The 25,708-nt window shown below is 52.2% G+C and overlaps 9 protein-coding genes across 9 annotated transcripts; 4 read left to right on the top strand and 5 right to left on the bottom strand.

The window, feature by feature from the left end:
• Positions 1-142: 142 nt before the first annotated feature.
• J4E82_001118 (uncharacterized protein) lies at positions 143-802 on the bottom strand (the record flags this gene model as incomplete). Its single annotated transcript, XM_051727435.1, has 2 exons — positions 143-467; positions 564-802. 2 exons carry the CDS (start codon positions 800-802, stop codon positions 143-145), a joined length of 564 nt encoding a protein of 187 aa, XP_051592748.1.
• A 2,394-nt stretch (positions 803-3,196) lies between these two features.
• J4E82_001117 (uncharacterized protein) lies at positions 3,197-4,537 on the top strand (the record flags this gene model as incomplete). Its single annotated transcript, XM_051727434.1, has 1 exon — positions 3,197-4,537. One exon carries the CDS (start codon positions 3,197-3,199, stop codon positions 4,535-4,537), a length of 1,341 nt encoding a protein of 446 aa, XP_051592747.1.
• A 1,016-nt stretch (positions 4,538-5,553) lies between these two features.
• Positions 5,554-7,492, top strand: J4E82_001116 (uncharacterized protein; the record flags this gene model as incomplete). Its single annotated transcript, XM_051727433.1, has 6 exons — positions 5,554-5,811; positions 5,875-6,097; positions 6,172-6,705; positions 6,759-7,136; positions 7,201-7,381; positions 7,441-7,492. 6 exons carry the CDS (start codon positions 5,554-5,556, stop codon positions 7,490-7,492), a joined length of 1,626 nt encoding a protein of 541 aa, XP_051592746.1.
• A 214-nt stretch (positions 7,493-7,706) lies between these two features.
• Positions 7,707-9,307, bottom strand: J4E82_001115 (uncharacterized protein; the record flags this gene model as incomplete). The annotated part of the gene is made up of 4 exons (XM_051727432.1): positions 7,707-8,251; positions 8,402-8,794; positions 9,130-9,277; positions 9,302-9,307. The coding sequence occupies 4 exons, from the start codon at positions 9,305-9,307 to the stop codon at positions 7,707-7,709; spliced, it is 1,092 nt and encodes a 363-aa protein (XP_051592745.1).
• A 2,910-nt stretch (positions 9,308-12,217) lies between these two features.
• Positions 12,218-13,342, top strand: J4E82_001114 (uncharacterized protein; the record flags this gene model as incomplete). The annotated part of the gene is made up of 1 exon (XM_051727431.1): positions 12,218-13,342. The coding sequence occupies one exon, from the start codon at positions 12,218-12,220 to the stop codon at positions 13,340-13,342; it is 1,125 nt and encodes a 374-aa protein (XP_051592744.1).
• A 551-nt stretch (positions 13,343-13,893) lies between these two features.
• On the bottom strand, positions 13,894-14,500 carry J4E82_001113 (uncharacterized protein; the record flags this gene model as incomplete). The annotated part of the gene is made up of 5 exons (XM_051727430.1): positions 13,894-13,994; positions 14,042-14,169; positions 14,242-14,298; positions 14,350-14,373; positions 14,463-14,500. 5 exons carry the CDS (start codon positions 14,498-14,500, stop codon positions 13,894-13,896), a joined length of 348 nt encoding a protein of 115 aa, XP_051592743.1.
• Positions 14,501-15,330: 830 nt separating this feature from the next.
• On the top strand, positions 15,331-20,081 carry J4E82_001112 (uncharacterized protein; the record flags this gene model as incomplete). Its single annotated transcript, XM_051727429.1, has 2 exons — positions 15,331-16,954; positions 17,002-20,081. 2 exons carry the CDS (start codon positions 15,331-15,333, stop codon positions 20,079-20,081), a joined length of 4,704 nt encoding a protein of 1,567 aa, XP_051592742.1.
• Positions 20,082-20,755: 674 nt separating this feature from the next.
• On the bottom strand, positions 20,756-21,791 carry PRE2 (Proteasome subunit beta type-5; the record flags this gene model as incomplete). The annotated part of the gene is made up of 4 exons (XM_051727428.1): positions 20,756-21,112; positions 21,174-21,314; positions 21,377-21,598; positions 21,660-21,791. 4 exons carry the CDS (start codon positions 21,789-21,791, stop codon positions 20,756-20,758), a joined length of 852 nt encoding a protein of 283 aa, XP_051592741.1.
• Positions 21,792-23,716: 1,925 nt separating this feature from the next.
• J4E82_001110 (uncharacterized protein) lies at positions 23,717-25,041 on the bottom strand (the record flags this gene model as incomplete). The annotated part of the gene is made up of 4 exons (XM_051727427.1): positions 23,717-23,902; positions 23,975-24,084; positions 24,149-24,285; positions 24,392-25,041. The coding sequence occupies 4 exons, from the start codon at positions 25,039-25,041 to the stop codon at positions 23,717-23,719; spliced, it is 1,083 nt and encodes a 360-aa protein (XP_051592740.1).
• Between the last annotated feature and the right edge of the window lie 667 nt (positions 25,042-25,708).

Genomic DNA, 25,708 nt, shown 5'->3' with positions numbered 1-25,708 from the left:
GCGTCGTATGATATCACATACCGAAGTAACGGCTTGCCGTATGCAAGGTTATTATTGATCGAACCACAAAGCTTTTGTGCGTGAGATGAGGTATGGAGGATGTCCTAGTACGAAAATGAACTGTGCAGAAGCAACGCTGCGCTCATGGCCCTTCCACGACATCGACAAGGCTAGAGTGATGCTCAAATTGCTCGTGCGCCCCTTGGATACGGAAATAGCCAGAGATTGCTTCTAGAAAAGCAGTACCACCAGCCTGCACCTCGTGCGAATATCGATACACTATACACACCTTGGCGCGTTGGGAGCTTGGTATGGCACAGTAGTACAGATGCAGCGAATCAACAGCCAACAATAGATTGAGCGATCCTCGTATTCGCCGCGAAACCAGGTTCCCGGTCTTGCGCTGATTCCTACCCATCAAGGGGAACTGGACGCGTGCTGATGAAGCGTTCACAGGCTTGCCGGCCCTAGACGGATAAACTCAAGCCGTCAGAGCGTCAGTCGTCGAGGAAAGGTTTGGGAACTTTGGGGAAAGATCGGGCGCTATCGGACGCTTGGCCTACCTTAATTTTCCACCGGTTCCGGTTGACCCCTCAAACCGCGTGCTAGGAGCTGCCAGTTTACGGTACGACGCTCCGATGGCGCAGTTCTGGACTTGCGGCTCAGAGCACGTGGGCTTGTTATCGCTCCAGGGCTTCGCATTTGGCAGGTGGCGAGCTGAAAGCGACCAGGCAGTCGCAATCAAGGGCGAAAATTGCGAGTGGACACGTTGCGCATGTGAAGCTGATCTGAGCGGGTTCATAATACGAGCAAATCATGGCTGACGGGGCAGTGCGACTCATACTCGGGAGGGGTGTCTTTGGCGAGAGCCAAACCCCGGGGATAGCAGCGGAAAGGAAATTATGCTTAAGTCTGCGCCAACCTTATCTGCAACCTTGCAGATGTAAGCGAAACATTCGATTACTGAGCGCGCGGATCACCGTTTATTCACGCACATGGCAATTTCGGAGTAGAAAAGCTTGCTCGCGAGAAAACAGAATGTTTTTCTTCAAACTCGTGGTTAGTTTAAATGGAAGGATGTAGGAGCAACTCCGATCCTATGATGAATTCATCCGGCATGTGGAGAAGCCAACGCTGGGCAGTCTTGACAAGTCGGATGACGCGGCTTTTGAATGAGTGCGCTGATAAGACAAGCAGCGGGCGCTGTCGTGAACGTGGAGAAGGGCGGCCTTGGCCACTCATGGAAACAACAATCCTGTGTGTTACTTGGCAGGCTTGAGTGTGACTGCGCCAATGGGTTGGACTCGGGCCTTTGTCTCTCTCGGGCAGCTGAGACGCTAGGTTCCATGGCGTCTTGTACGAGTACCCGTTCATACTCTATCGTCTTGGGCAAGTCTTGACGATGAGGAGAAGGTCCGCTGCCAGCTTGGTATACCATGTTGCGGAATCTCGCGGGAAGTGAGATATCGTCATTGGCAAAGCACTGCCACGATGACTGTACTGAAGTGAGGAGTCTCGACAGCTTGGTTATCCAGCTTTTCCCTATGGAAGCGTATATGCGATGGCCCTGTGATACCGCCAGCGTGGGTAAGTCGGATGCTCGTGGGACGGTAGTAAGCTTAAACCGCAGGCACCAAGCTTAATCAAAGTGCTGGCCGAGCATTTAAGCGAATGAGCTGAGAAGCAGTAGGCGCTGGATTACGTTACTGTGGATCAGAGCGGATGTCTGTTCTAAGAGCGGAGTGAAGCCTGTAAAGCGGAGGCCTGGTTGGCGGGCGCAGTCTCCACGCCACGCAGCAAGTTTTGCAGGCCGTTGTTAGCTTGCGTGTACCAAAGACGAATACAGTGTACCTTGGAGGGCAAGCGGCACAAGATGAGTATACGTTAGCCGGGCCGTGTAAGTAATCCTTCGCTACACTAAGGAAGCTCCTTTCTCCTGCAGGTCAGATGTTTGTCCGCTACCAAGGGCGCCGAGCGCACGACAGGTGGAGATTTCTTAGAGGACCGAGGCCAAGCATGCCATGGCCTGCCACAATCTGAAGCAGACTGAAAAGTGAGTTGGTTTTGGGTCGACACGGACTTTTTGGAACGCCTTGGCTGTGCTTGGTGTATTGCTACTAGCGGGGCCAAGGAGGACAAGTCGGATTGACGGACTGATGGACCACACCGCGAAGTCTTGGGAGGTGTCAGCACTGGGGTCGCTGTGGGTCCGCCAAGGGATCGAAGGCTTGTCGAAAATAAAGATTCGTTTAGAGTTATCCGGCTGGTAAAGCTTGGCTGATCGAGGCCAACGCCGCTGGGCGCTGGGTCGGACTGGGCGCGCAGTGGCTTCGGCGTGTGCAAGCCGCTAACATAGCAGCTCGCTGCAAACGACGCTGCATGTCTTTCGAGCGAGTTGTTTGGTGGCACAGGGCGGCTTGATGGATATTGGGGGCTGTGTGTGTGGGTTCTTCTGTGGACGCTCCTGGGTGGCTCCGCTGGAACGGACGGCCAGTGAGCAGCTAACGAGGGTCCAAATAAAGCTTGTCGCGCGCCTTATTTCGCTATCAGACGCCACTCCACGTCTCGGCGGGCGATCAAGACGACGACCCCAGCGCCCAGAAAGGGCCAAAGACGCCAAAGAAACATTGCTGGGTCCCAAGACCGCGCTGCTGCGAGTACATGAGGGCGGATGACTGCTGCTGCCTTTTCAAAAGTTTCGCTCTCCGATCCATCTTCCCCAGCTTCCGTCACTCAACGCCGCGTCCCTACCAAGTGGACCATTGCCGCGCACGCCTGTTAATACGCTGACTCTGTTTCATTGCCGGCCCGTTTCACGTCACCGGACCTCGACACACTTGATCTCATCGCACTGCCCCATATAGAGGTTGCCGCGGCTTTGTAGACACTGCTCGTCACAGTCACACACGCCCTACTGTAAGTCTCTATTTATGTTTCGTGTCTGCTTGCGGCCTCTGCTGCGCCGTTTTCGCTTCGCTGTTCCTTGGTTTGCAATATTCCGACTTTCATGCATGCGCACCGTCACTTTTTCCGACTCTGCCGGAAACCCTGCATTCCAAGGCCATTACAACTGTCGTATTGCCTTGCATCCAAGAAACTTATCCCACAATTTGGACTAACGCAAGCCGATTAGCATCGATGAGGTCTTGACGCCTCGACACTATCACCATTACATCCCCTCCACAAATATTTCGCAATGGAGACCTACCACGGACATGTCCGCACGCCTAACGATGCCATCATCTTGTTTGAGGCCTGCCGCATCGGCATACTACCGCGAGTGCAGCGCCGCCTATCCGAAAAGGAACGCCAGCAGATCAAATCTGGCTCAGTATTTGTGTGGGACGAGCGCGAGGCTGGCATGAGGCGGTGGACCGACGGAAAGTCATGGAGTGCGAGTCGCGTGTCTGGCAGCTTCCTCACATACCGGGAGATGGAGGGCAAACGGGGAGGCAGCGCAGTACCCACAGCCCCCGTAGCTAAAAGAGCAAGTGGAAAGTCGCCAGACGGTTCCGGCTCCGGCGACTCAGAGGGCGAGGGACCCGACGGCTACCGGTACAAGCCTGATGGTCTCATGAAGCAGTCGTTCAGCATAACCACCCAGAGCGGACAGCACCTCCACCTCATCAGCTACTATTCGCGATCAAACTCCAACAACCTCCCACAGCCCACCAACGACGCGCAACTGCGACACATCCGCCCACCAAAGAACATGTACCCGGAATCGGCAGTGAATGAAACCCAGACTGTACCTGCTGTCACTCGTGGTCCCATGCCTGGCTCACCATACAGCGCACCTGGACATAGCATGGCGCCTTCATCGCCGTACACTCGCGGTGGTCCTGTCGCACCCATGTATGCGGTCCCAGTCTACCCTCCCACGCCGCCAAATGGCACACCTCCGCTATACTATTCCCAGCATCCTTACTTCTACCCGGGCGTTATCTACGCGCAGCCCCAATATCATCCGCAACACGTCTTCGATCGCCCACCCCCACCAATCGCACACCCTCACGCTCCTCAAGGCCACCATCCTATGCTAATGCAGCACCCCGCCTATGCCGCGCACGCTGCTCAGCAATACATGGCGACACCACCGGTCCGCCATCCTTCCACAGCTGAGCAGGCTCAACACCCACACCTTCAGCGATCCAGTGCGCCCGCACCTCCTCCAGCGCCCGCACCAGCGATTCCTGAGCAAGGCCCCCAGCTTCCTGCCATTAACGGTGCTGCTGCTGCCGCCACAGGTGCGAACAAGCCACCGACTCCAGAGCCCTCAGACAAGTCAGAATCACGAGCACCTGAGTCAAATAGCGCAGCCCCAGCAGCATCAAGACCACTTCCTACATTGGGATCGCTCCTTAACGGCGAAAATCAGGATAAGGACAACCAAAACAACAGCCGTTCAGGCAGTCGCAGCCCTAATACTGCAACGAGGTTTCCCCGAGACTTGGCGCCGGAACGACTTGCTAAGAACAGCACTGCTGCAGATAGCAGCGCGCTGAACAAGCTCAACAGCGTGTTCGTGCGATCATAGTGATGCGCTTTGGTCTATGTCTTACTCTTCATCTCCTGCTGCGATGTGGCATCTTTTCTTTCTTCTTTCTGACACTTCAATTCTGTACTCTTTATTCTCTCCGAGTGCGGGAGGTTGTCTGAAGCATTTACGAACTGCATATGGGCGGCGTTCGGGTATCACGGCTACATGCACAATCATGATAAGCCTGAGGTTGGGGGGAAATGGGATGCGCGATTCTTAGCATCGGCCGATATTCGGGCCTGGAGTTCCACGGTTTTTTGTGTCACTGTCACAGCTTTGTTCGTTACGAAGTTCATGGTTTAACGCTAGCTACGAGGTGCTTGCTCTGCAAATTCAAACTTCGAGCCATTACCATATGTTCGTTGCAAACTAGTGCTTTTCTCGTGCTCAGACGTCTGCTTTAGAGTTTTAACGTTGCTTTATGCTTAACATGTCTGATCGCGGCTAGCGATAAGCTTTCAGCACTGACATCATCACCATCACTCACCAGCCCCTTCACCCGACCAGCACACAGCCAAGCCTACTATCGTACCAAGCCCAACTCTTGCAATGCCTTGTCTGCGCCTCCGCAGAGCTTCATCACGGCAATTACCCAATATCTCCGATCTTTCGGAGCAACCACCTAAGGCAGCTTCCTGTTATGGAAGGTCACTTGTCTATCATGTAGCGCTTTCGCTGACGGTTGGCCTATCTTGAATAGCCCGCGGATCAACGCTCTTGATACCCCGCAGTGGTACGGCTACAGCACTGGCAGATGCAAGCGTATCGCGTTTAGGCAGGGGTAGCTTATCAACAAGGATGGACGTCAACGGCGCGTTGAGCCATCAGTTATCGTTCTGTCGGCCTGCTTGCCACGATTGACATCTTGCTACTGCTATCTTCCATGCGACGGTCGGTATATGAGCTTATGACAGAAGACGTTTGATGGTTTTAACTTTGCGCCTCTTCACCCTTGGTTAAAGCGACTTCTAGCCTGTTCTGCTATTCGAACAACGACGCGGAGACAATACGCCATGGCGTCTGCCACAGATCACCCACCCACACAAGCGATATCGCCACTAAATACCGCGCCGACAGATGTCGAGAAAGAAGCAATCGTTGAAGACAACAGCAAAGGAATCAAAAAGGTTCTCGATGAGAAACTGCTAAAACACTCGCACGATGCAGATGCGGCGATGAAGGCGTACGAGGGAATGGAAGGCCAGGTTGTGGAGTTGACAGAGGAGAAGAGCAAGGCACTTTTAAGGAAGATCGATATGCACATGATGCCTGTAAGCATATATTCTTCTGCGATATCTTTGTAAATCATGATTGTTGACTAACAAACTCTGTAGATTATGTGCATTGTGTATGGCTTGAACTACCTTGACAAGACGACGTTGAGCTACGCAAGTATCATGGGCCTGCGACTGCCTCCTTCAGACAACAAGCTAGCTTCTGGCATCGGTCTAGTCGGAGACCAGTACTCGTGGCTAGGTAGCATGTTCTACTTTGGATACATTGCTTTCGAATATCCCACTACACGATTACTCCAAGTTCTGCCGCTGGGTAAATACTGTATGTCGCTTTCGTCTCTTCTGCCCTAGAATTTGAGAGGTCGAAAGTTGGACTTGGCTAACATGATATCAAAGCTGCATTCAACATCATCATGTGGGGCCTTGTACTCTCCTGCTTCGCCGCAGTTGAAAATTACGCCGGCGCGATCGCCATTAGATTCTTTCTCGGTGTCTTCGAATCAGCAGTTACACCTGGTTTCGCACTCTTCACATCGCAATGGTATACCAAGAAGGAACAGGGTTCACGTACCGGTATCTGGTTCAGTTTCAACGGCTTTGCGCAAATATTCGGAGGATGTGTTGCTTATGGCATTGCTGTGGGCTGTCGGAAGTCGGGCACTACTCTGGAGCCGTGGAAGATCATCTTCCTCGTTACTGGACTACTCACTATGTGCCTGGGTATCACATTCCTTTGGCTTGTACCCGATAACCAGTTGAATTGTAGGTGGTTGAGCAAGGAAGACCGGATCTTGGCGATCGAGCGGATTAGGATCAATGCGCAAGGTGTGGGTAACAAACACTTCAAGTGGTATCAGTTAAAAGAGGCGCTGCTTGATCCGTTGAGCTGGGCATTCTTCTTCTATGCGTTAATTGCTGATATACCCAACGGTAAGATACGGCGCTCATGTCCCTGCCAGTTTAGATGCTAACGAATCTTCGAGGTGGCATATCAAACTTCTTCTCCCAACTTATTGTTGGTTTCGGATACACACCCGAGGAGTCTCTTCTTTACGGTACACCGGGTGGCGCAGTCGAAGTCGTCTTTCTTATTGCCTGCGGCTGGGCCGGCGATAAATACGGGTACCGTATCCTTATATCCATGATCGGTCTGTGTGTTGCAATACTTGGGATGGTTCTCATTGTTGCACTTCCGCTATCTAACAACTCTGGTCGTCTCGCTGGCTACTACCTAACGCAAGCTAGCCCTACGCCTTTCGTTGCTTTGCTCAGTCTCATCTCGAGTAACGTAGCAGGATACACAAAGAAGACGACTGTGGCGGCTATGTATCTGATTGGTTACTGCGTCGGAAACATCATTGGTACGTACGACCAATATACTTTCCGAGATCGGGCAGTATAGACTGACATAACTATCATTTGTAGGCCCACAAACATTCCGTCCCCAAGATGCGCCTCGCTTCGTTTCCGCCGAGATCACCATCATCGTCTGTTGGGGCGTTTGCTTAGGCATCTTAGCGTTTATTCATTTCTACTGCGTGTGGCAGAATAAGAAGAAGGCGCAGATTCGCGCGGCACCTGAATACGTGAAGCTAGACAACCAAGAGTAAGTTTGAAACGCGAAATATCATGGATGAGATCAGTGAGAGCTAATTATATGTCTAGGTGGCTTGATCTTACAGATCGGGAGAATCCAGAATTCATTTACACGTTGTAGCAAGATAGTCAAGCGGGAAGGGAGCATGTTCGAAATGAAGAATCTGCTAAAACCATACACTTGGTAATCTTAATGCAAGCAAGAATGAATGCTACATACTACAATAGACGTAGTAAACCAGAAGAGTGTGCCCATAGAACAATCATAGTAGTAAGCTGCCAAGCACATACCCATTGCATCTTGTGAAACTTCGTGTTTGTCCGCCAGGACTCGCTCAAGACTTCACATTCCCACACTCAATCTGCTGATCAACCAGTTCGCCAACTGCATCCTCCAACGGCCTCCACTTGATTCCTAACACCGTTTCTGCTCTCTCTGTCCTCAATTTCAACAATGGCCCATCTTCTAATGCGACAGCAAGCCACGGATAACTCTTCTTCACAAAATCTGCAATGCCTCGCCACGTCCAATCAGGCGCGCTAATCAGGAACTCTGCGACTTGGCCCTTGATACCGAGCTCGTCATCCGTAGGCTTTAGCGCGCATAGGTGCGCGCTTGCTACGTCGCGTACATCAACGCCAATCCCATGCAAGAGTCCCTCGGGCGCGAACAGTGAGTCCCAGACGTGCGCGTTGCTGCTGCCTTGGACTGTAGGCGATGGCTGTAGAAGGTGACGGCCGATAACAATAGAAGGATGCAGGCTGACGACGGCGAATGAAAGCTTACCGGCGGTGCTCTGCTGCTCAACCCAGTCGAGGCAGGCGCGGTGGGCGAGCAATTTGGAGGCTTTGTACTTGACGATGGTGGGAGCGGAGGGGCCTTGTGACAAGGGGTGAGTCTGGATCGATTCGAATCGTGCGGTTTGTGCCCTCTGCAGATGAAGTTAGTGATGTAGTAGTCTCAGGTGGAGGAGGGAGAGGTTCGAAAGGGGAAGGTACGTTCGATCGTTGAGAATGTTTGACGACGTACCCTTAACTTCAAAACTGTCGGCATCATCTATCTCCAGTGGCATTAACGAGGTCATGGACGAGTCGATGATGACACGCTTGATCGACGGAACAGACTGGGCGGCTTCGAGCAGCGACATGGTTCCCTTGATGGTGGGGTTCAAATAGTCCTCCTTGAAGTCAGTGCTTTTTCCTGGGACGGGCGATGCCAGATGGAAGACGTTGTCGACGCCAACCAGCGCGTCTGAGAAGGGACGCTCTTTCGTAATGTCTTCGATGACGACAAACTCGAGTTGTTCGAGATGCTGCGAGAAGACTTTCTTGAACGTCTCGATGGATTCCTCCCTCCGCACTGCAAGGCGAGCGCGGTAGCCAGCTTCGAGCGTCTGCTGAACAACATGACCGCCAATGAAACCTGTGCCGCCAGTGATTAGCACAAGTTCTGAAGACATAGCCGCTCGGGATGATAGGCGGCTCTAAGTTGATACAAGTCAGGGGGGAAGTGTGCTCTTCTCTCTCACTTTCCTAAGAAGAATTGCTATATTATAGACGGACTTACGTTCAGTAAACAACTTCTACGCTGACAAATTGACAGGCTTAGCTGGTGACGTATTAAGGGACTACTGCGAGACGCTGCGAAGATCTCCCTAGATGACTCACATTTATGCCATCTCCGAAAGACCTCGGACCTCACTCTTGATAGTATCTCGATCGAGAGTACCACCGCATAAAATAGAACGCTAGTCTGACCAGCAATTGTTTTCGACATCTTAAAGTATTCGGCAAGAGCAAGAGCGGAGGAGCCCTCGACGATCAGGTCCCCGTCAAATGCAAGTATGGTACGAATATCGTTGTATGGCGGAAGGTAATCGTATCCCCGAATCTTGGCCAGCTTTACCTACACAACACTCTTTGGAATAACAATCATGGTCTCCTTGGAAATTATCTTCGCTGCGTGTGCTGTGTCAATCGCGTGGTTGCCAGATGATGCTGTGATAAGTTTTCGATTACCGGTTTGAACAGAAAGCTTAGACATGGCACCTCTTGATTTGAAAGAGCCTGTATATTGGAAGTTTTCTGCCTTGAACAAACCATCTAATATATCATTCTTGCCAACCTAGAATGCCGATTGACGAATTCAGTGTATATCTTGCATTGGATTCGTACGCGGAAGTCCTTGCCTGCTTGGCCGGAAGCAGGGGTGTTTGGTAAATATGACTCCTAACACGGTTCCTTGACTCAGGTAACACAATCTTGTCTTGTTAGGTCTAGATCGTTGTTAGCCAAGACATTGCTCTCTCGGAGATGGACGTCGGAGAAAGGCTCGGAGATCTTCTACAGTCGTTGCAGTGCGGAGTGCGGAGTGACTATCCCACTCCGTGGCCAAGATATTCAAGTACCAAGAACGTAGTGCAATCGGAATCTCTGAGGAACCTCAGAGTCACCAATCTGTCACGTCGAGACTTCTCTTGTTGCGCATTCGCTCAACGAAAGTGTGTGCGGAATGCAGAGGTGGATGTAGCTAATCAGTCAACCGATTTGTAGTCTTCACGCTACCGTTAATATCTTCCCCCTCGAGTCCAACGCCCAATTGACCTCCAAGCCAGACTCATCGATCTTCTGCGCCTTCGTTTGTATCCAACTCTCCTCTTTCAGCTCCATCTCCCTTCTTCTACCCAGCTCTTCCAACAAATCATTAAGTCTGCTATCAACAACACTTAACCATATCCTCACAGCCTCACCCTCCACTCTAGCCCGTCTAGTCATCCACCAAAGCGTGCCATTCCGACACATTTGGAACCACCAACCTAACAGGAACACTGCCTTTGGATCCTTCTGCTCTAGCAACTCTAGAAACTCTGGCGTGATGAACGCTGTAAAATACAAGAATTCTAACACATTACCATGTGACAGTTGTAAATGCCGAATCCGCGACAAGATCAGAACAGGGAGATGATAAACATTGTCCTCTTTACTAGACAACGGTGTGATCCCGAAGATAATCTTTACGCTCTCTGGAACAAGACTGATGTCGTTGTTCTGCATCCAGTCCGGCGGTGTAGTGCAAGGTCCATGATTTCTTGCTAAAACACGCCTAAACACGCTATCCTCCCTTGTAGGATCAGCAATCCGCCAGAGATGTCGTTTCCCTTCTCCAATCTTCATCCAGGAGAGATCGCCAGGCTCTGAGGGCTTCAAAGGCCAGACAGTATAGGGGTCGTCGGATTCAAGGTACCAGAAGGATGCAGCACCGAGGTGCACTCCAGTGGCCCAGATAGCGTCGCGGTGAGAAGGTGATATGGGGCCATTCAGTATACGGTGGTAGAGAGTGGTCGCTTGGTCCCAGTGATAGAGAGACTTGCGCTGGAGCGTTGCGGATTGGGAAGTGGAGTAAGGAAGAGAAAGCGATGAGTCGTGCATTAAAGTCAAGCCGAGGATCATGTGCATCAGGAAGGGGTGCTGGGTATAGTTAGCATTGCTTCATGGCTGCGTACAGGGAGGCTGGAGGTACTTTGAACGCGAGTTCACATACTATTTCCCTGTATGCTGGGGCCATTCTCTCATCTAGATAGGGTCAGTCAGCCGAAGGCTACTTCGTACCAAACTGTGATCCATACCTCCAACAGTCAGAGACGTCCGACTTTGGAACCTCGTAAGAATCTCCAGATGAGTCTCTGAGAATTCCCAAGACGAATTGGCAGTTCCTAGCGCAGCACCAGGGCCCGAGCATACGTCTGAACCTGAATACCCGGATTGGAGAGAACTCTCAATCATAGAAGCCAAGGTGCTGTTCATCGATACAGAACACCACGGCGTGCCAAGATTGCTGCTTGTCCAGTCATTCGACAGCGCATTTGACGGCACGTTATTGATCGCCCCTGGCTTCACAATCGCCGCGTCGAAATCAACTCTTCCTACACCCATCATACGTACATCTAAATCGCCCTTTTCGCCACTGAAGTCACAAACTACACCGTAGCTCTTGCATTTTTCGCACCGTGGTCTCGTTTCATCGCACTATTCCCATGGTACATTCCGTCAGCCCAGTCCGACCCAGTTCAAGCATTCTCGAAGGATCGTCATAGACGAAGACTAACCTTGACTCGTCTCAGTTTGCAATTCTCACACCCTTTTCTTGACTTCGCATGGACCCGTCTCTTCCGTTCTATCATAGTCCCACGTTTGGATACGATGGCTGGCATGATCAACGGCTAAGAGTGGATTGGCAAGACTGGCAAGACTGGCAAGACTGGCAAGACAGGGGCGAGGCGAACGAATCTAACCCGCGTTCGTGTTGCGCAGAGACATGTCATGGCGTCCGTGTCTCTCCGCATGTTATATACAGCGGGCATCGGAGTTTAGCCTTGTTCATCACCGGTGGCAGCAGGGCGTAAGCGATGAGGTCGTGGCGCATACAATGAGGGCCTAAAGGATTCCGCGCTAAGAGTCTGGTCTAACCGGCGTTCGTATAACAGCAGTCATCGTCATTCTGATTGGCTGTACAGCGAGGTGAGCGACAATGACATGCCTAAGTATGTATTCGCATTTTGCGTCGCAAATTCCATGTCGGACTGTACCAAAGTCCGGCAAGCAGCTGATATTCGTAAACTCCGAGAGGGGGCGGCGTGTCGCTATGCAGGAAAGAGCTCGGTAGGCTGGAACGGGACGGGTTAGATGGCCATAGTAGAAGGATTGTACGTAGTGTTGAAAAAGTATAAGTACAGTTGCGCGCAACCAGAAAGAATGGAGAAACAGTACAAAAGATATCAATCTCAACCCACTTCTTCATTCAAATCTCTCAGACCATCAGAAGTTCCACTCTTACCTACATCCCAGCATGTCTTCTGCTCCCATTCCCCCGACCATGAAGGCCCTCTTTCAAGAGACCAAGAACGGTCCCCTTGTCCTCAAGGAGGTCTCAACCCCCCAACCTGGACCCGGTTCCGTCGTCGTCAAGATCCTCGCCAACCTCCTTCAACACCAGACTCCAGGTATCCTGGCTGGAGAAGCCGGTTTCACTTACCCCGTGCCTATGACTCCCGGTGGCCGAGCCGTAGGCAGAGTCGTCGCTACAGGACCAGACACAACATCACTACCCATCGGTCAGCTCGTTCTACTGGAGCCATTCATCCGCGCTCGCGACGATCCAGATACGTGGATCTTCTGGGGCGCAATGGAAGGCTCCAGTGAAGGATCAAAGAAGCTTTTTGCTGAGAACTGGCGGTATGCCACGTTTTCCGAATATGCGAAAGCGCCTTTGGAAGTGACTTGGGCGCTGAATGAGAATCGGCTTTGTAAAGAGTTGGGATATACGATTCCCGAACTGGTGCAGTTAAGCGTGGATGTCGTTGCATACAGTGGACTCAAAGGCATTGGGCTGACTGCCGGGGAGAGGATCATTGTCACGCCTGCTACGGGTATCTTCTCGGGTGCGGCTGTGGGCGTGGCAGTTGCGATGGGTGCTACTGTCTTAGCGACAGGACGAAACGAGGGTGCGCTTGAGCGTTTAGTATCTGCGCATCCTCAATTCGTCTCAAGGATTCCACGGACGAACGACGTCGACACGGATATCAAAAATCTGCAGCAGTATGGCTCCGTGGATGCTGTCCTCGAAATGACGCCCACGGGAGCTGAGGGAAGTACGCATGTTCGTGCAGCTTTCGGTGCAGTCAAGCAGTATGGAAGAGTATGCATCATGGGCTTTGGTGGTGGCGCCATGAAGCATGTCGAGATATCGATGATGGAGTTGGTGTACAAGAGTATTACAGTTCATGGTCATGCCATGTACTGGGGACAGGATGTGAAAGAAATTATCAAGATGGCTGAAGCGGGAGTGTTGAAGCTTGGAAAACAGAGGGGTCACGATGCCGTGACTGAGTTCGGACTTGGCGATTTCGAAAAGGGATTCGACTGGGTTGGCGCAAACCATGAGCTCGGCCAAATGGCCGTATTAGTTCCGTAGCAGTGGCTGTGTTGATTCGTAGATGGCAGCCGAAAGCGGAAGGTGCGACGGCCCTCGAATTGTCACCTTTGCATATTCAATATGTTAGTAGAATCACTGTATCTAATGCAAATGCTGGAACAAGAATTCCTTGATTCCCAGTCGGACTCGTACCGACTGTCCGGTGTAGAAGGAGCCTGGCCTGTTGCAATCTGATATAGCCCTATGCTTTACCGGCTATCCTAAGTAAAGATCCCACTCCAAGAAAATGCAGCAATCCGTCATGGTTCGTGAACGTGTCATGACCTCTTAACGCCGTGTGCCGACTTGAATAAGCCCTTCAACGATTGCTTGACAGTACGCCAGTCGCAGCTGCGACATGCAGTAGTTGTAGTCGTCGGAGAAGGAGCGCCGGTCTTTTCCGCTAAAATCGAATTGGTCGTCGAGGTGCGCGTATCGCCGCCGCGGCTCGAAGAGCGTCTAGAGATTACGCTATCGGTCTTGAGGCCCACAGGAGTCTTGTCTTTACTTCGCTCGCGCGATGTCACCTGTTCCTGAGGCCTCTCGCACCCCTAATCAATACCGTGTTGTTTTTTGAGCTTTTCTAAGTTCTCTTGGCGCTCGGCGAGATCATTTGCGGCCTTGAGCATCTTATCTGGCTGGTGATATAATACTGCGACTGTCAGTGGTTGCTGTCTCGAAGACGCGCCTGCTACTTACCGACGAGGTATCTGTTCTGGAAGTTGAAGCCGTTCAGCTTGTCGCAAGCCGACTTTGCGTCCATTACATCTTCATAGACGACGAAGGCTGTGCCCTTGGTGTTGTTGGCGATTCCTTGGCGGATCTGGCTGTGCTGGAGTTAGTGACCTGGAGCGACGGTAGCGGGCAAGATGCGCCAGCGCACAAGGAAGACGACGTACCGCACGGGGCCGAACTTGCCAAAGAGGTCGAAGAGTTCCTCTGGGGTGACGTTGAAGCTGCAGAAGGGTCAGCGCATGGCAAATCAGATAGCTCCAGCTCTGACTGACCTCAGATTCTTTACGAAGAGAGCTCTGGAGAAATGACATGTTAGCGCAGATGTCGTGTGAGTTGGTCGCACCAGCCTTGCGATTGGCACGCGATGCGGAGAAGGCGGACATACCGGTTGACTTCCGGTGCCAATTTTCCTCCTCGACTCATACTTTGGCGACTGAGATGGACGGTAAAGGACGGGCTGCTGGGTGTGTAGGCTTGGGCGGGTGGTGGGGAGGTTGTAGTGGGAAGTTGAGTTGGTGAACATGCGGGATCAATCATGGATGGCGTGCACGTCCGAGCGTTGGCAAGGCCGCATCACGTGGCGAACGCATATGATCGGGAAGAAGGAGCGACTCATGCAACGCCGAGATGGTGCTGTGAATGCACTGCAAGGGCGACGCTGTCTGCTCATGAAGAGGTTGTATAGATGATGATGGAGGAGACGTAGTAGCTGTCGCACAAGGCCTAAGGCAACGCAGCTGCGCAGCTGTAGCAGCTGGTGCCAAATAATTGAGCGCTCGAATCGGAGACGCGGACTTGCAGCGAATGAATGAAGCGGCTTGTCGACTCGGAGAGCTCCCATAGCCATCCAACCATTCGCACACTACAGACACATGCGCTTAGAGCTGCGTGTCGAGCCGCCGCAACTTGCCCTCTCTACATACGGCGCTCTGCGTGTGTTGCCGGCGCTGGCGTGGCCGAGTCTCTGGTTCAGCGATTGTCTGGGTGTCCGGTCGCAACATTCCCAATACAATCCCCGCCGACTTCTCCACCACCATCGTTCTCCTACCAAACCACCCCCTACACTCGTTCACCCTCGACCGCGCCAACCGTCGCCTCGAAGCAGGACATGCCCATGCCCGACTGCTCCTTCGCCCGTCTCTCAGCTTTTAGTGCCGCTGCTCCATAGCCGCGCATCTGTCTGAGACGCCAAACCGACGAGTACCTCGCACCTCCGAGGCCCTAGCCCACCCACCTCCGCACACACAACCACCATGAGACGAATCTCATCCTTCAAGGAGCAGTACAGGCGAGCTTCGGCGCGCGCCCCTACCCCTCCGCCGCCCGTCTACGAGCCGCTGTCGCCCATCCTGCCGCCGACAGAGCCCTCGACAGCGCACCCCGCCGGCAATGCGAATATCCCAACCGCGTCGCTATCAAGCACAAGGCATATCAATGACGCTCTGAAAAATGCATCTGCTCTCGGAGAAGGCGCGCGCGCGTCTGCGGAGCACCCATCGCCGGTGGTGACGTGTGGGCACTCGGCGCGCTCCGCACCTCCTCCGCCGCAGTATTCTCTGGCGCAGGCATCGCCCATTGAGGCCCTCGCGGATGTCGCTGTGACACGCCAGCATGCCATTCCGCAATATGTTGGGTATTCGCGCCATGCTTCATTCTCGGCCGCCTCGCCCACGACCGTCCCTTACCTGACCGGCGAACGCGCCCCAGCACACGCTCTGTCCAGAGACGCTTCATATCCTTTCGACGAGCGGCCTGCGAAGAGAGCGCGCTCCGAAGTCTATGGGTCTCCCCAGTATGGACAGTCTCAGTCGAGACCCGCTACGAGTCATAACCCGGGCTGGTCCTACAACGTCGAGCAGATGGCAGATGGCGGCAGTCGCATGCACCAAAACAGTAGCGTACCAGACGACCGCCTTGTTGAAGCTCAGCTGTTGCTGGACTTCTTCAAAGTTTCCACACAAACTGCGCATTCCCCGCCCTCGACAGCAAAGCGGTTGACCATTCCACAAACAGCGCCGGCTGAACAACCTCCACACCAGATAAATCACAAGCAAGAGCCTGCAAATCCTTACGTCGCGCCACCACCGCCGCCGCCGCCGAACCACTACAGCCAGCCTACGCAGGCACCCGTTGACATGAAACACCCTTTAGAGGCACCCTCCGATGTGGCCCAGACCACCTCGGCTGCGCAAACACATACACCGCCTGACGAAGCTCTCATCGTGGTTACACAGCCTGAGGTCGAGATGCAAGATGTCGTTCCCGCAGAAGAGCCAAAGGCAAAAAAGGCCCAGAGCTTGCCCAAAGGGAAAGGGCGCGCATCTCGTAGCACACCCTCAGCAAGTAGCAAACGGAAGAAGTCGACGCCCAAACCGAAGAACGCGACGTCTACAAGTACTTCTGGAGCCCCAGACCAACTCCAGTCGCCACTGAGTCTGCCTGCCGATCAGTCTGCTACCGTCGCAGCGGACGGCTCTGTGCCTACCGTATCTCAGGCTGAACCAGCACAAACCTCGCCCTCACAAGCCCGTCGCCATTCCTTCTCGACGTCGGCGCCAGCACTGCCAGACGGCCCGCCTCTATCGAACTACTCGCGTGCGAAATCGCTACCTCTCGGTACGCAGACAGCCGTCCCAACTCCTGTTGATGCAGTCGCTCAGCTCGCACCCGCTCCGGTCGAACCAGAACTCATATGCGCCCACTGCAAATCGTCCGAATCACCCATCAAAATCGGCGACGGCGAGCAATGGATCGGCTGCGATGGCTGCAAAGAATGGTATCACTACCCTTGCGCTGGTTTCAACAGCGAACGGGAGGTACGGGAGGTAAACAAATTCTACTGCGAACCGTGTAGACCCAAGTTTGGTGAAACAACGAGTAGGTCTACCGACGCACATTGGGCTTATAGTTCTAACATGGTCCAGAGGTTCGTAAATCCGTCAGAGCCCACACAACTGTTGACTACGCCGGTCTAAACGAGGGTGTTCTCAAAACATCTGACGACAACCCGGAACATCACTACATCGCAGCTTTCAAGAATGGCGACATCGAGTTCACGCCGGAGACGTTTGCGCGCATGCCGGCGCAACTCATCACTGGTGACTTTCTCGAGAAGATGAATGGATTCAAGGAGCCCATTGTTATCCCTGGCGACATGAACACTTCGCCGGCGACAACAGAGGAGGATGTTGCTATGGAAGACATCGATGGGCAGGCAGATGGGCCAAAACTGCAATACGAGTACGAGACAGTCGCCGATGACGGTCAGGACAGCCTTGACATGGTCATACCTAAGGGTTTGACCGTTCGCCGTGTAGCGGAACTGTACGGTCCAAATGAACCTGTCCCTGTAATTGATGTCAAAGCACAAGAAGGCGAAGGCAAGAAGTGGACTATGGGAAAGTGGGCAGACTACTACGAGCAACAAGGAGAAAAGCCCGTGCGGAACGTCATCAGTCTGGAGGTATCTCGAAGTAAGCTGGGAAAGCTGATCAGACGACCCAAGGCTGTTCGAGACATGGATCTACAGGACGCCGTGTGGCGAGAAGATGACAAGTCTGCGCCGCCACCAGTGCAGTTTTACTGTCTGATGTCTGTCGCGGACTGCTTCACCGATTTCCACATCGACTTTGGTGGTTCATCCGTGTACTACCACATCGTGAAAGGAAAGAAGGTCTTCTTCTTTATCCCACCAACAAAGCAAAACCTCAAAAAGTACGAAGAATGGTGTCTCTCACCGAATCAAGGGCACGACTGGCTTGGCAAACAAGTCAAAGAATGTTACCGAGTGGATCTGTATCCTGGAGATACCATGTTGATTCCTTCCGGTTGGATCCACGCGGTCTGGACTCCCGAGGACAGCCTCGTCATTGGAGGCAACTTCCTTACACGCATACATTACGGTATGCAGATAAAGATCTTGGAGATCGAGAAGAACACCAAGGTGGCTACTCAGTTCCGATATCCCTTTTTCCAGAAGATAATGTGGTTGACCGCCATCAAATATCTGGAAGAGGACCCTATTCCCGGTCCAGTCCAAGAGCTCCTACAAAGCGGCGAGCAGTTTAAGCGGTCGACACCTATCTACTGCGAGCCGGAAAAGTTTGGTCACAACTCACACCTTGGCGCACAAAACTACAACAAACGATACTACTCCAAGCACGAACTGGAAGGGCTGAGCGATCTGTTGAACTACATTTGGAGAACAGTCCTAATCACCGAGGGAAAGATTGATGTGCCACAAAAAACCCGAAGTGCTGTCAATAAATCGATCCCTAAGGGCCATGGCGAGCCGCTCGTGCTAGCGCGACGCTTTGCGATGTGGATTGCATGGAAGCGTGGGAACGAGACTATACCATCTTGGGCTTTCTCCGATGCTGTCCTGCCCGAAGTAATGGAGACCACTGAAAAGAAGCTGAGTGCTGCTCAAGTGAAAAGGCTGGAGCGCGAGACGCTCCATGAAGCCTTACGAGCAACGGCAGAGAGGTCTTCGGCCCGTATAAAGGCCTCTGACGTCATCCCCGAGCCTTCACCCCCAGTAGAGGTGGAGAATTACAACCACTTCGATATGGTCTCTGTCACTTCCGGTCCACTGACTGGTTTTCTGCGACCATCGGCAAGCAACCCGCACATTACGACACCGAAAACATCTCAGCTTGGCCCGAAACGTGTTGCATGCGATGCGTGTAGGAAACGCCGAATCAGATGCAAACATAAAGATGAGCTGATCGACACATCGAAGCCGGGCATGCACACCATCGACCTTTCTGGGTCATATGGCATATCTGTCAAACGTAGGCTTAGTGATCACTCCGTGGCAGATAGTTTATCGAATGCCGCCAATGGGCCAGTGAACGGCGGCCCAATCATGGCTGACGTGAACGGCGACCCTTATGCCCTCAAATCTGGCAGAGTCAAGGCGTGTGCTGATTGTAGGAAGAGCAAGCGTCGCTGCATACATGACGAATACGGCAACGTTGATCCTGTCAAGGCCAACGAGATTCCCATTCCACGTGGTTCTGCGTCAAAGAAACGAAGGGTCAGCGACGAAGACACAGAATCAAGAGCGAAACGGATGAGACACGAGTCTTCATACGATGACGAATATCTGCATGGAGACATACACACACGACATTCACTGCCAAATCAATTTAGCAGTGGTTCGTCGTTTCTCCAGGAGATGGCCTACTCCGCCCAGCAAGCGTTGGACCAAAGCCCCGAAAATGATGATCTCGCGCCTGTTGACCCTGCCCTCCAAGCGTATACCAATGGCGACTACAATCATGTGGATATGACCAACTCGTATCACACGAATGGCGATACCGTCATGTCATCAGTCGAGTATCAACCGATCGACCCGATGCTTATGGACGGAATGGAGCTCACAGGACATAACGGAGAAGTACACGGTCCCAGCGTAGAGCCGCTCACACCGGGTCCGCCGCCTCACAACGACACCTCACAGACGCATACAAACGGTTACGTCTCGAAGCCTGGACCAGAAAATCACGCCGTCCGCCACCCATCATCACCGGTCTCGCCCAGACACGTCTCCGCAGCATCTCCTCCAATAAATACCAACAACAGCAACCACCATACCTACAGTCCCTACATAACCTCCCCCGCTACAAACAACTACAACAACTTTACCACAAACTCTGATTTCCCTCCCCCACCCATCACACCCACGCTCAACAGCTCTTACAAAGCTCGTACACAACAGTCGTCAGGCCGCAAACCTAGCCACACGCCCTCGCGCGCTGGTCGCAACAGTAAGACGCCTAAATCAACGCCTAGCAAGCGGCGAGACAACGGGACTGGCGGGATCAAGCTCGAACATGGTATAAGCATGGGTACGGGCATGGGCATCAGTGTGGGCATGAATGGAGGTATGGACATGGGCAACATGCTCAACATGATTGACCCAAATCTTGATCAAGCGAGCTTCGATCTTATCAAGCAACTGCAGCAAGAGGATTTGGGGTTGAGAAGACGAAGTCGTTGATCCTTTCGTCTCTTTGTCTTGCACGCCACTATCACCGAAAGGCCTTTCTCTCCTTTTGTTTTTCCTTTCCACTCGTTCTTTGAGTTTTCACAATTTCGACTTTCCTTGTTCTGCATTGATTTGGGACACCGGCGTTTACAACATATCTCTGTAACGGGATAAATGGATTTGCGCGGCGTTTTTGCTTATACCCCAACTACTTGACACTGGGATAGTGTATATTGCAACCTTTCTTTTTTCTTCTCTTTTTCAGTCACAAGGAGGGGAAGGAGGCGTTTGTCAGCCAGCATGGACTGTGCTTTCTTATTGTTAGCGGCAGGCGGGATGCATGTATGGTATCATAGATAATTGGAACTAATCGACCTATCATGGAAATGGAAACATGTTCGAACGAAGTTGACCCAAGGAAGCTTGATTTTAGTGGATGACATACCCATGTGCCAACATGTATGCTCGAGGTAATACTTAGTAATCTGCACTACCACTCTACTAGGAAAAGTCACAGTGTATGCATTTTGGGTATATTCTCCTTGTGTTCCGTCATTTCATTGGACATGTCTAGTCGTAATATTGTTTCAATGCTACACTGCAGCAATCATGAGCTGCCATCTGCCTTGATCCGCCCAGCGCTACTATTGGGTGACTTTCAGGCCCTCCAGTGACTTTGTAGTCGCCTACTCCAACGCACTAGTAACATTGGAGAACTCGCCCTTCTTGAGCTTCGTCTCCCAGAAGATGGGATTCGTGTCGTTGAAGCCGTGCTTGACCCAACCATCCTCCTTGACGTGGTACAGGTTGATGAAACCACCAGAGTACGCATCTCTGTGGGTAGCAGCGAGAATACTCCTTCGGCCAAGCTCGAGCGCCTCGTCGTCCTCAAGGTCGTACTTGTACTGTGCGTCAAGCACACCGTATGCGAATGTCTGACCGGAGCCGACACAGAAGAGGTTGCCGGCTAGACGGGTTCCGTCGCTGTCGATGTAGTAGAGGGCGGGGCCTTCTTGTGGGGTTACGCCGGCGCACATGGTTCCCTGAGCGTAGTGTGTTAGTTCAGCAAAGTAGATGGGTTGACGAGGAAGGGCGGAGACGTACCATACTTAGACCCATGCCCTTGTATGAGTAGACAAGATTGGCTAGGATCTTGGAGGCCGCAGCGACGGAGATACGGCGCTTGTGTCGGAGTTCGTGGAGGCGACATTGCATGCCTAGGTATGCGAGCCAGTATTGGCAGTCCTATCTTGCATCAGTATTCAGGTTCCTTTCTGTCTTCTTGTCGTAGTGGTGATTGTACGTACAGCAGCGCCACCAGCCATGGTTCCTAGCAAGCAGTTGTTGATCTCAATGACCTTCTTGACCGTCTGACTGGCTATCCAGTTTCCAGCTGTTGCACGCGAATCGGTGGCTACGATGATGCCGCCCTTGAAGCGGAAGGCGAGGGTTGTGGTACCGTGGGCAATCTTGATAGGACAGTTAGGGTTGGAGTAGTCGTCCGTCATTGCGCGGAGCCATGATGCTGACTGTGTTGTTGTTGTTGTTAGTACGTTGCGCTCTCTATTGTAGAGGCATGATAGAGCGCACCTGAGCGACCGGTGGTAGGGCAAACTTGAGGGACAGCTCTGGGGTGCCGCTGTAGAGCTGCAACTGCTCTTCCTCTGACGGGCCTTCCTCTGTATACGCCGGTCGGCTGTACTGCGACACTAATGAATCCATAGTTGCGGCGATGTGTATTGGCGGAGATCAGAGGGTATCAGAGACGTGATCGAGTGGTTGCGGTGGGGTGGTTTGGTTGTTTGGAGTGGTGATGTGAGCTCGAAGCTCCGGCGTTGTCGGTAATGCCAAGACGTAGCCGCGTCCTAGCTGTTGCCTTCACCACTGGGGCAGTCGCATCCAGGGCACTGTCTACTACACCACACATTGCTGCTTTTTCAACCACCTTTGCGCGTAGGCTTTAGTAGAGCAAAAGAGCCACATGAGGTGCTCTGGTCTCTATCACACCCTTCTCTCTTCGCTATTGACTTCGCAGACACCGCCACTTGCACAGTAGCAGCCGTGATGAGCACTGCGCGTTCGTCGCGCAACGTCTTTGACTATCGCAATAGCACCGACTTTTTTTCCAAGACAAAGAGAACGGAGACACAGTAGGAAGAGTTTCTGTGCGACCATGTTGCATTCTTACATACGTCATCCAGTAGTGCAAGTCCTCTCATCAACCAAGGCACGAACGGGCGTTGGGGCTCAAGCGTCACATGCCGCCCGTTGAGACTTGAGGTCAGGCAAGACATCGCGCCCGCCCACGCGCTCATCTCCCACCCTCATCAGCCTCCGTCACTCGCCCAGCGGACTTGAACACATGTTTGCATTGCCTATATGCAGGCACCATCAACAATCATGCAGGCACCGTTCTTACCCACTGTCTCATTTGTTCCCTTCACTACTTGCAGATGTGCGGCCCGCGTGCGAGTCCGGCGCTGCGTGCATGATGGTAACGAATGATCTTTGAGGGCAGTGTTATATATATACAAGGACGCCTCATTAGAAAAAGTAAGAAAGGATTTGATCATACGTCTATTGTGTGTCAGTCGTAGGTTAAAGTACCGCCTGTTTCCATTGTCTTGTCTTCTTTCAAGTCTTCTGAATGCCCCGATACGATACAACACCTTATTCGTACTATCAGCCCTCGAGACCGCCTTCAAGCTACACACCAGCCTTTTCTTATACTGGTTACCATCGTCTTGCCCCGCCGACAGCACTTCACCCCTTGCCCACGCGCATCGATTCTGGTGTCGATATATCCTCGACACGCAGCAGACATGTGCTGGTTTACCCTAACACCAGCCAAAGGGGGAAAGCAACATCGCCCTTCTACAGACTCTTCATGTGTGGAGGAACTCGTTCGCGTCCATCGTAGTCCAGCATCGCCGCGTTTCAGCGACGTTCGCGTCAAGGTGCCTAACATAACCCTCGAGGTGGATGAAAAGGGTGGACACCATCACGCGCACTTTGACGCGCACCTGAATCATCACCACAGACATCCGCATTTGCACCCACTGCACATGCATCCAATTCACGGCCATCATCACCACCACGACCTTAGTATGTCCGACATTACAGAAGTTCGCCTTCGAGGCCCAGGCAGACAACGCACTATTTCAGCCCCTTGTCCTCCACCACCAACCCGCGAGCCATCTCGCTGCCCGCCAGCTTCTCGCCCTCGCCCTCGTCAACCCACCTACCATACCCAAATCGTTGAACCGACAACAAGTACAACAACAGTCCGAGAAAGCACCCGCGCGGCTCTCCGCAGCGTCCAACAAGAGCGAACGCGAGGTGCTTTACGCAGAGTTGCCGGTTACGAAGTCTTGGGTAAACAAACCCCGTGGGACTGGGATTGCATAAGTAGTACCGTGGGGAGTAGTGCAAGTGGCGGTGGGAGGTGGATGAGGAGGAGAAGACCAAGTGGATTGAAGTATCCGCCGTTTGGGACTATGGATCGGTGGATGTAGTGTGTAGTTTTCTTTGTTGAGGGCGATTTGGAGTCTATCCGCTGGGTCTGGGAGTGTGGAGTTTGGCTTTTATTGTGGTTATATACCCCCATCACGAACACTAATGAACATTTTCATAACCGTACCCCCATATCACCTTCTCTTCTCGATATACACTGGCCATGAATGCGGAACAACCGTAAAGTAAGCTTTCCACTGCCAGTTTTGCGTCGAGTCCACCTGTTTGATATTGTAATCCCTTACCAACGTCGCCGCAATCTTGGCGAGCTCAATCTTGGCAATGTTTTGTCCTGGACAACCACCGTAACCTGCTCCAAACTATGCAGATCAGTCAGCATGTGTTTCCAGCTTCAAATAATAGATCGATACGAAACAAGCAGCTCTACTCACAGGCATCCAAAACTTTTCCCTTGTACCACTGTCTTCTTCCAACCACCGCTCTGGTCTGAAAACATGCGCATCGGCACCCCATATCTCCTTTGAATAATGTATAACCCATGCTGAGATTTAGAATAAAGAATCAGCTCAGCCAGCAGATGGGGTGCTCGAGATCTCTATACTCACGGTTGATTGAGATAATGGTTCCCTCAGGTATAGTACGATGGCCAATAGTCAACCCTCCCTTGGGCGCAATACGTGGAAGACCCATAGGTACAGGACCAAAGACTCGAAGAGCCTCTTTCACACAGGCTTGCACAAAACTGTTCATTATCAGTCTGAAACAGCTTCACGAGCAGGGTTTGAGGACTGCCTTCTTACCCAAGTTGCTGTGCGTCAGCATAAGACACCACCCGATCTCTACACAACCCCTTTTTGACTGCTTCAGCAACCTCGTCATGAGCACGCTCCCATGCGTCAGCGTGACGAATCATATGATAGACAAACGACTGTATTCCTGCAGCAACGGTATCAGATCCTGCTCCTACGGCAGCAAGTGCCTGGGTATTGATCTCCCGTATGGTGAATTTATCCGGATGTCGCTCATGTTGCTTGAACCAGTATTGAACAGCATCATAACGGGCGTTTTCATTCTTTTCCCTTTCCGCCAATACGGTTTTAACGGTGTCGAATAAATGACCCATTGGTAGTATGGAGAGCCAGGTCATGATTGGGTTGGCCAGCAGCGCAATGTTGATCCAGCGGAAGTAGCCCGCTACTGCAACGTATGCATTCAGAGCAAGGGAATTCTCGATTGAGTTGCCGATGTCTTTGCCTTGGTCAAGGAAGCCGAAAGACTTCGAGAAGACGACTTCACCAATGACGTCAAAGGTTGCGTATGAGATGAAGGTATTGAGGTCCATTGGTTTCTTGTCTGTTGCATATTTGTTCATCCATTCGAGGAAAGACTCAAAGGTGCGGTCGATGTGCTCTTCTGAACGGAGTAAATTAGACACGGTGTATGCCGCAGCGATGTGCTTTGACTTTTCGATCTTCTTCTTGGGGTCTGTGGTACTCATGGGCGATTGAAAGCGGTAGTCTGGCAGAGCATGAATTTTGTACCAATTGGCCTTGTGATCATGTCAAACATCCATTCGATCAGAGGTCTTGTCTGCATAATACCTTGTGAAGGGGCGCTAATAAGATCTTCGCAATGGCATCTGGGTGACTGACGCTTACTTCGTCGTATGATATGCGAACGAAGTGACCTATAAGGTCTGTGAGCGGATGTCCAACGACAGATAGCCTTACACATCGTATAAGCTTACCATGTTGTTGGTGTAGTCGTATCAGCTCGAGATTTTGATCACCCTTGAGGATACGGTGCATATGCCAAAGGCGGGTAAACGATGCAGCAAACGGCCCAGGAATATCGCTGATCGCTGAGAAGTACCGACGCCATGTGAGCAGGGTCAAGAGACTGACGCTTGCAAGAGAAATGATTAATAGCCAGTCCATATCAACGTTGTAAGAATACCCGAGAGCTACTTTGGTTTGTACAAAACCTTGAGCCGTAGATTCTACGCGAGCCGGAAGATATGCTGCGGCACAGCGAAGTGGGATGGGAGTCTTGGTCTCGGATCTCGAATCAATTAGGAATAGTGGGATGCAATTCTAACCCAATCGATACTCTATGCCCTGTTAGCGCGGACAAGGACGGAATCCTACAAACTTCTCCAAGGAGTC

This window comes from Alternaria postmessia, assembly GCF_024291825.1.
Source record: "Alternaria postmessia strain BMP 2775 chromosome Unknown scaffold_4, whole genome shotgun sequence".
NCBI classification, from domain to species: domain Eukaryota; kingdom Fungi; phylum Ascomycota; class Dothideomycetes; order Pleosporales; family Pleosporaceae; genus Alternaria; species Alternaria postmessia.
The sequence above is the reverse complement of the archived record's forward strand: the minus strand, read 5'-3'. Positions and strand labels throughout refer to the sequence as shown.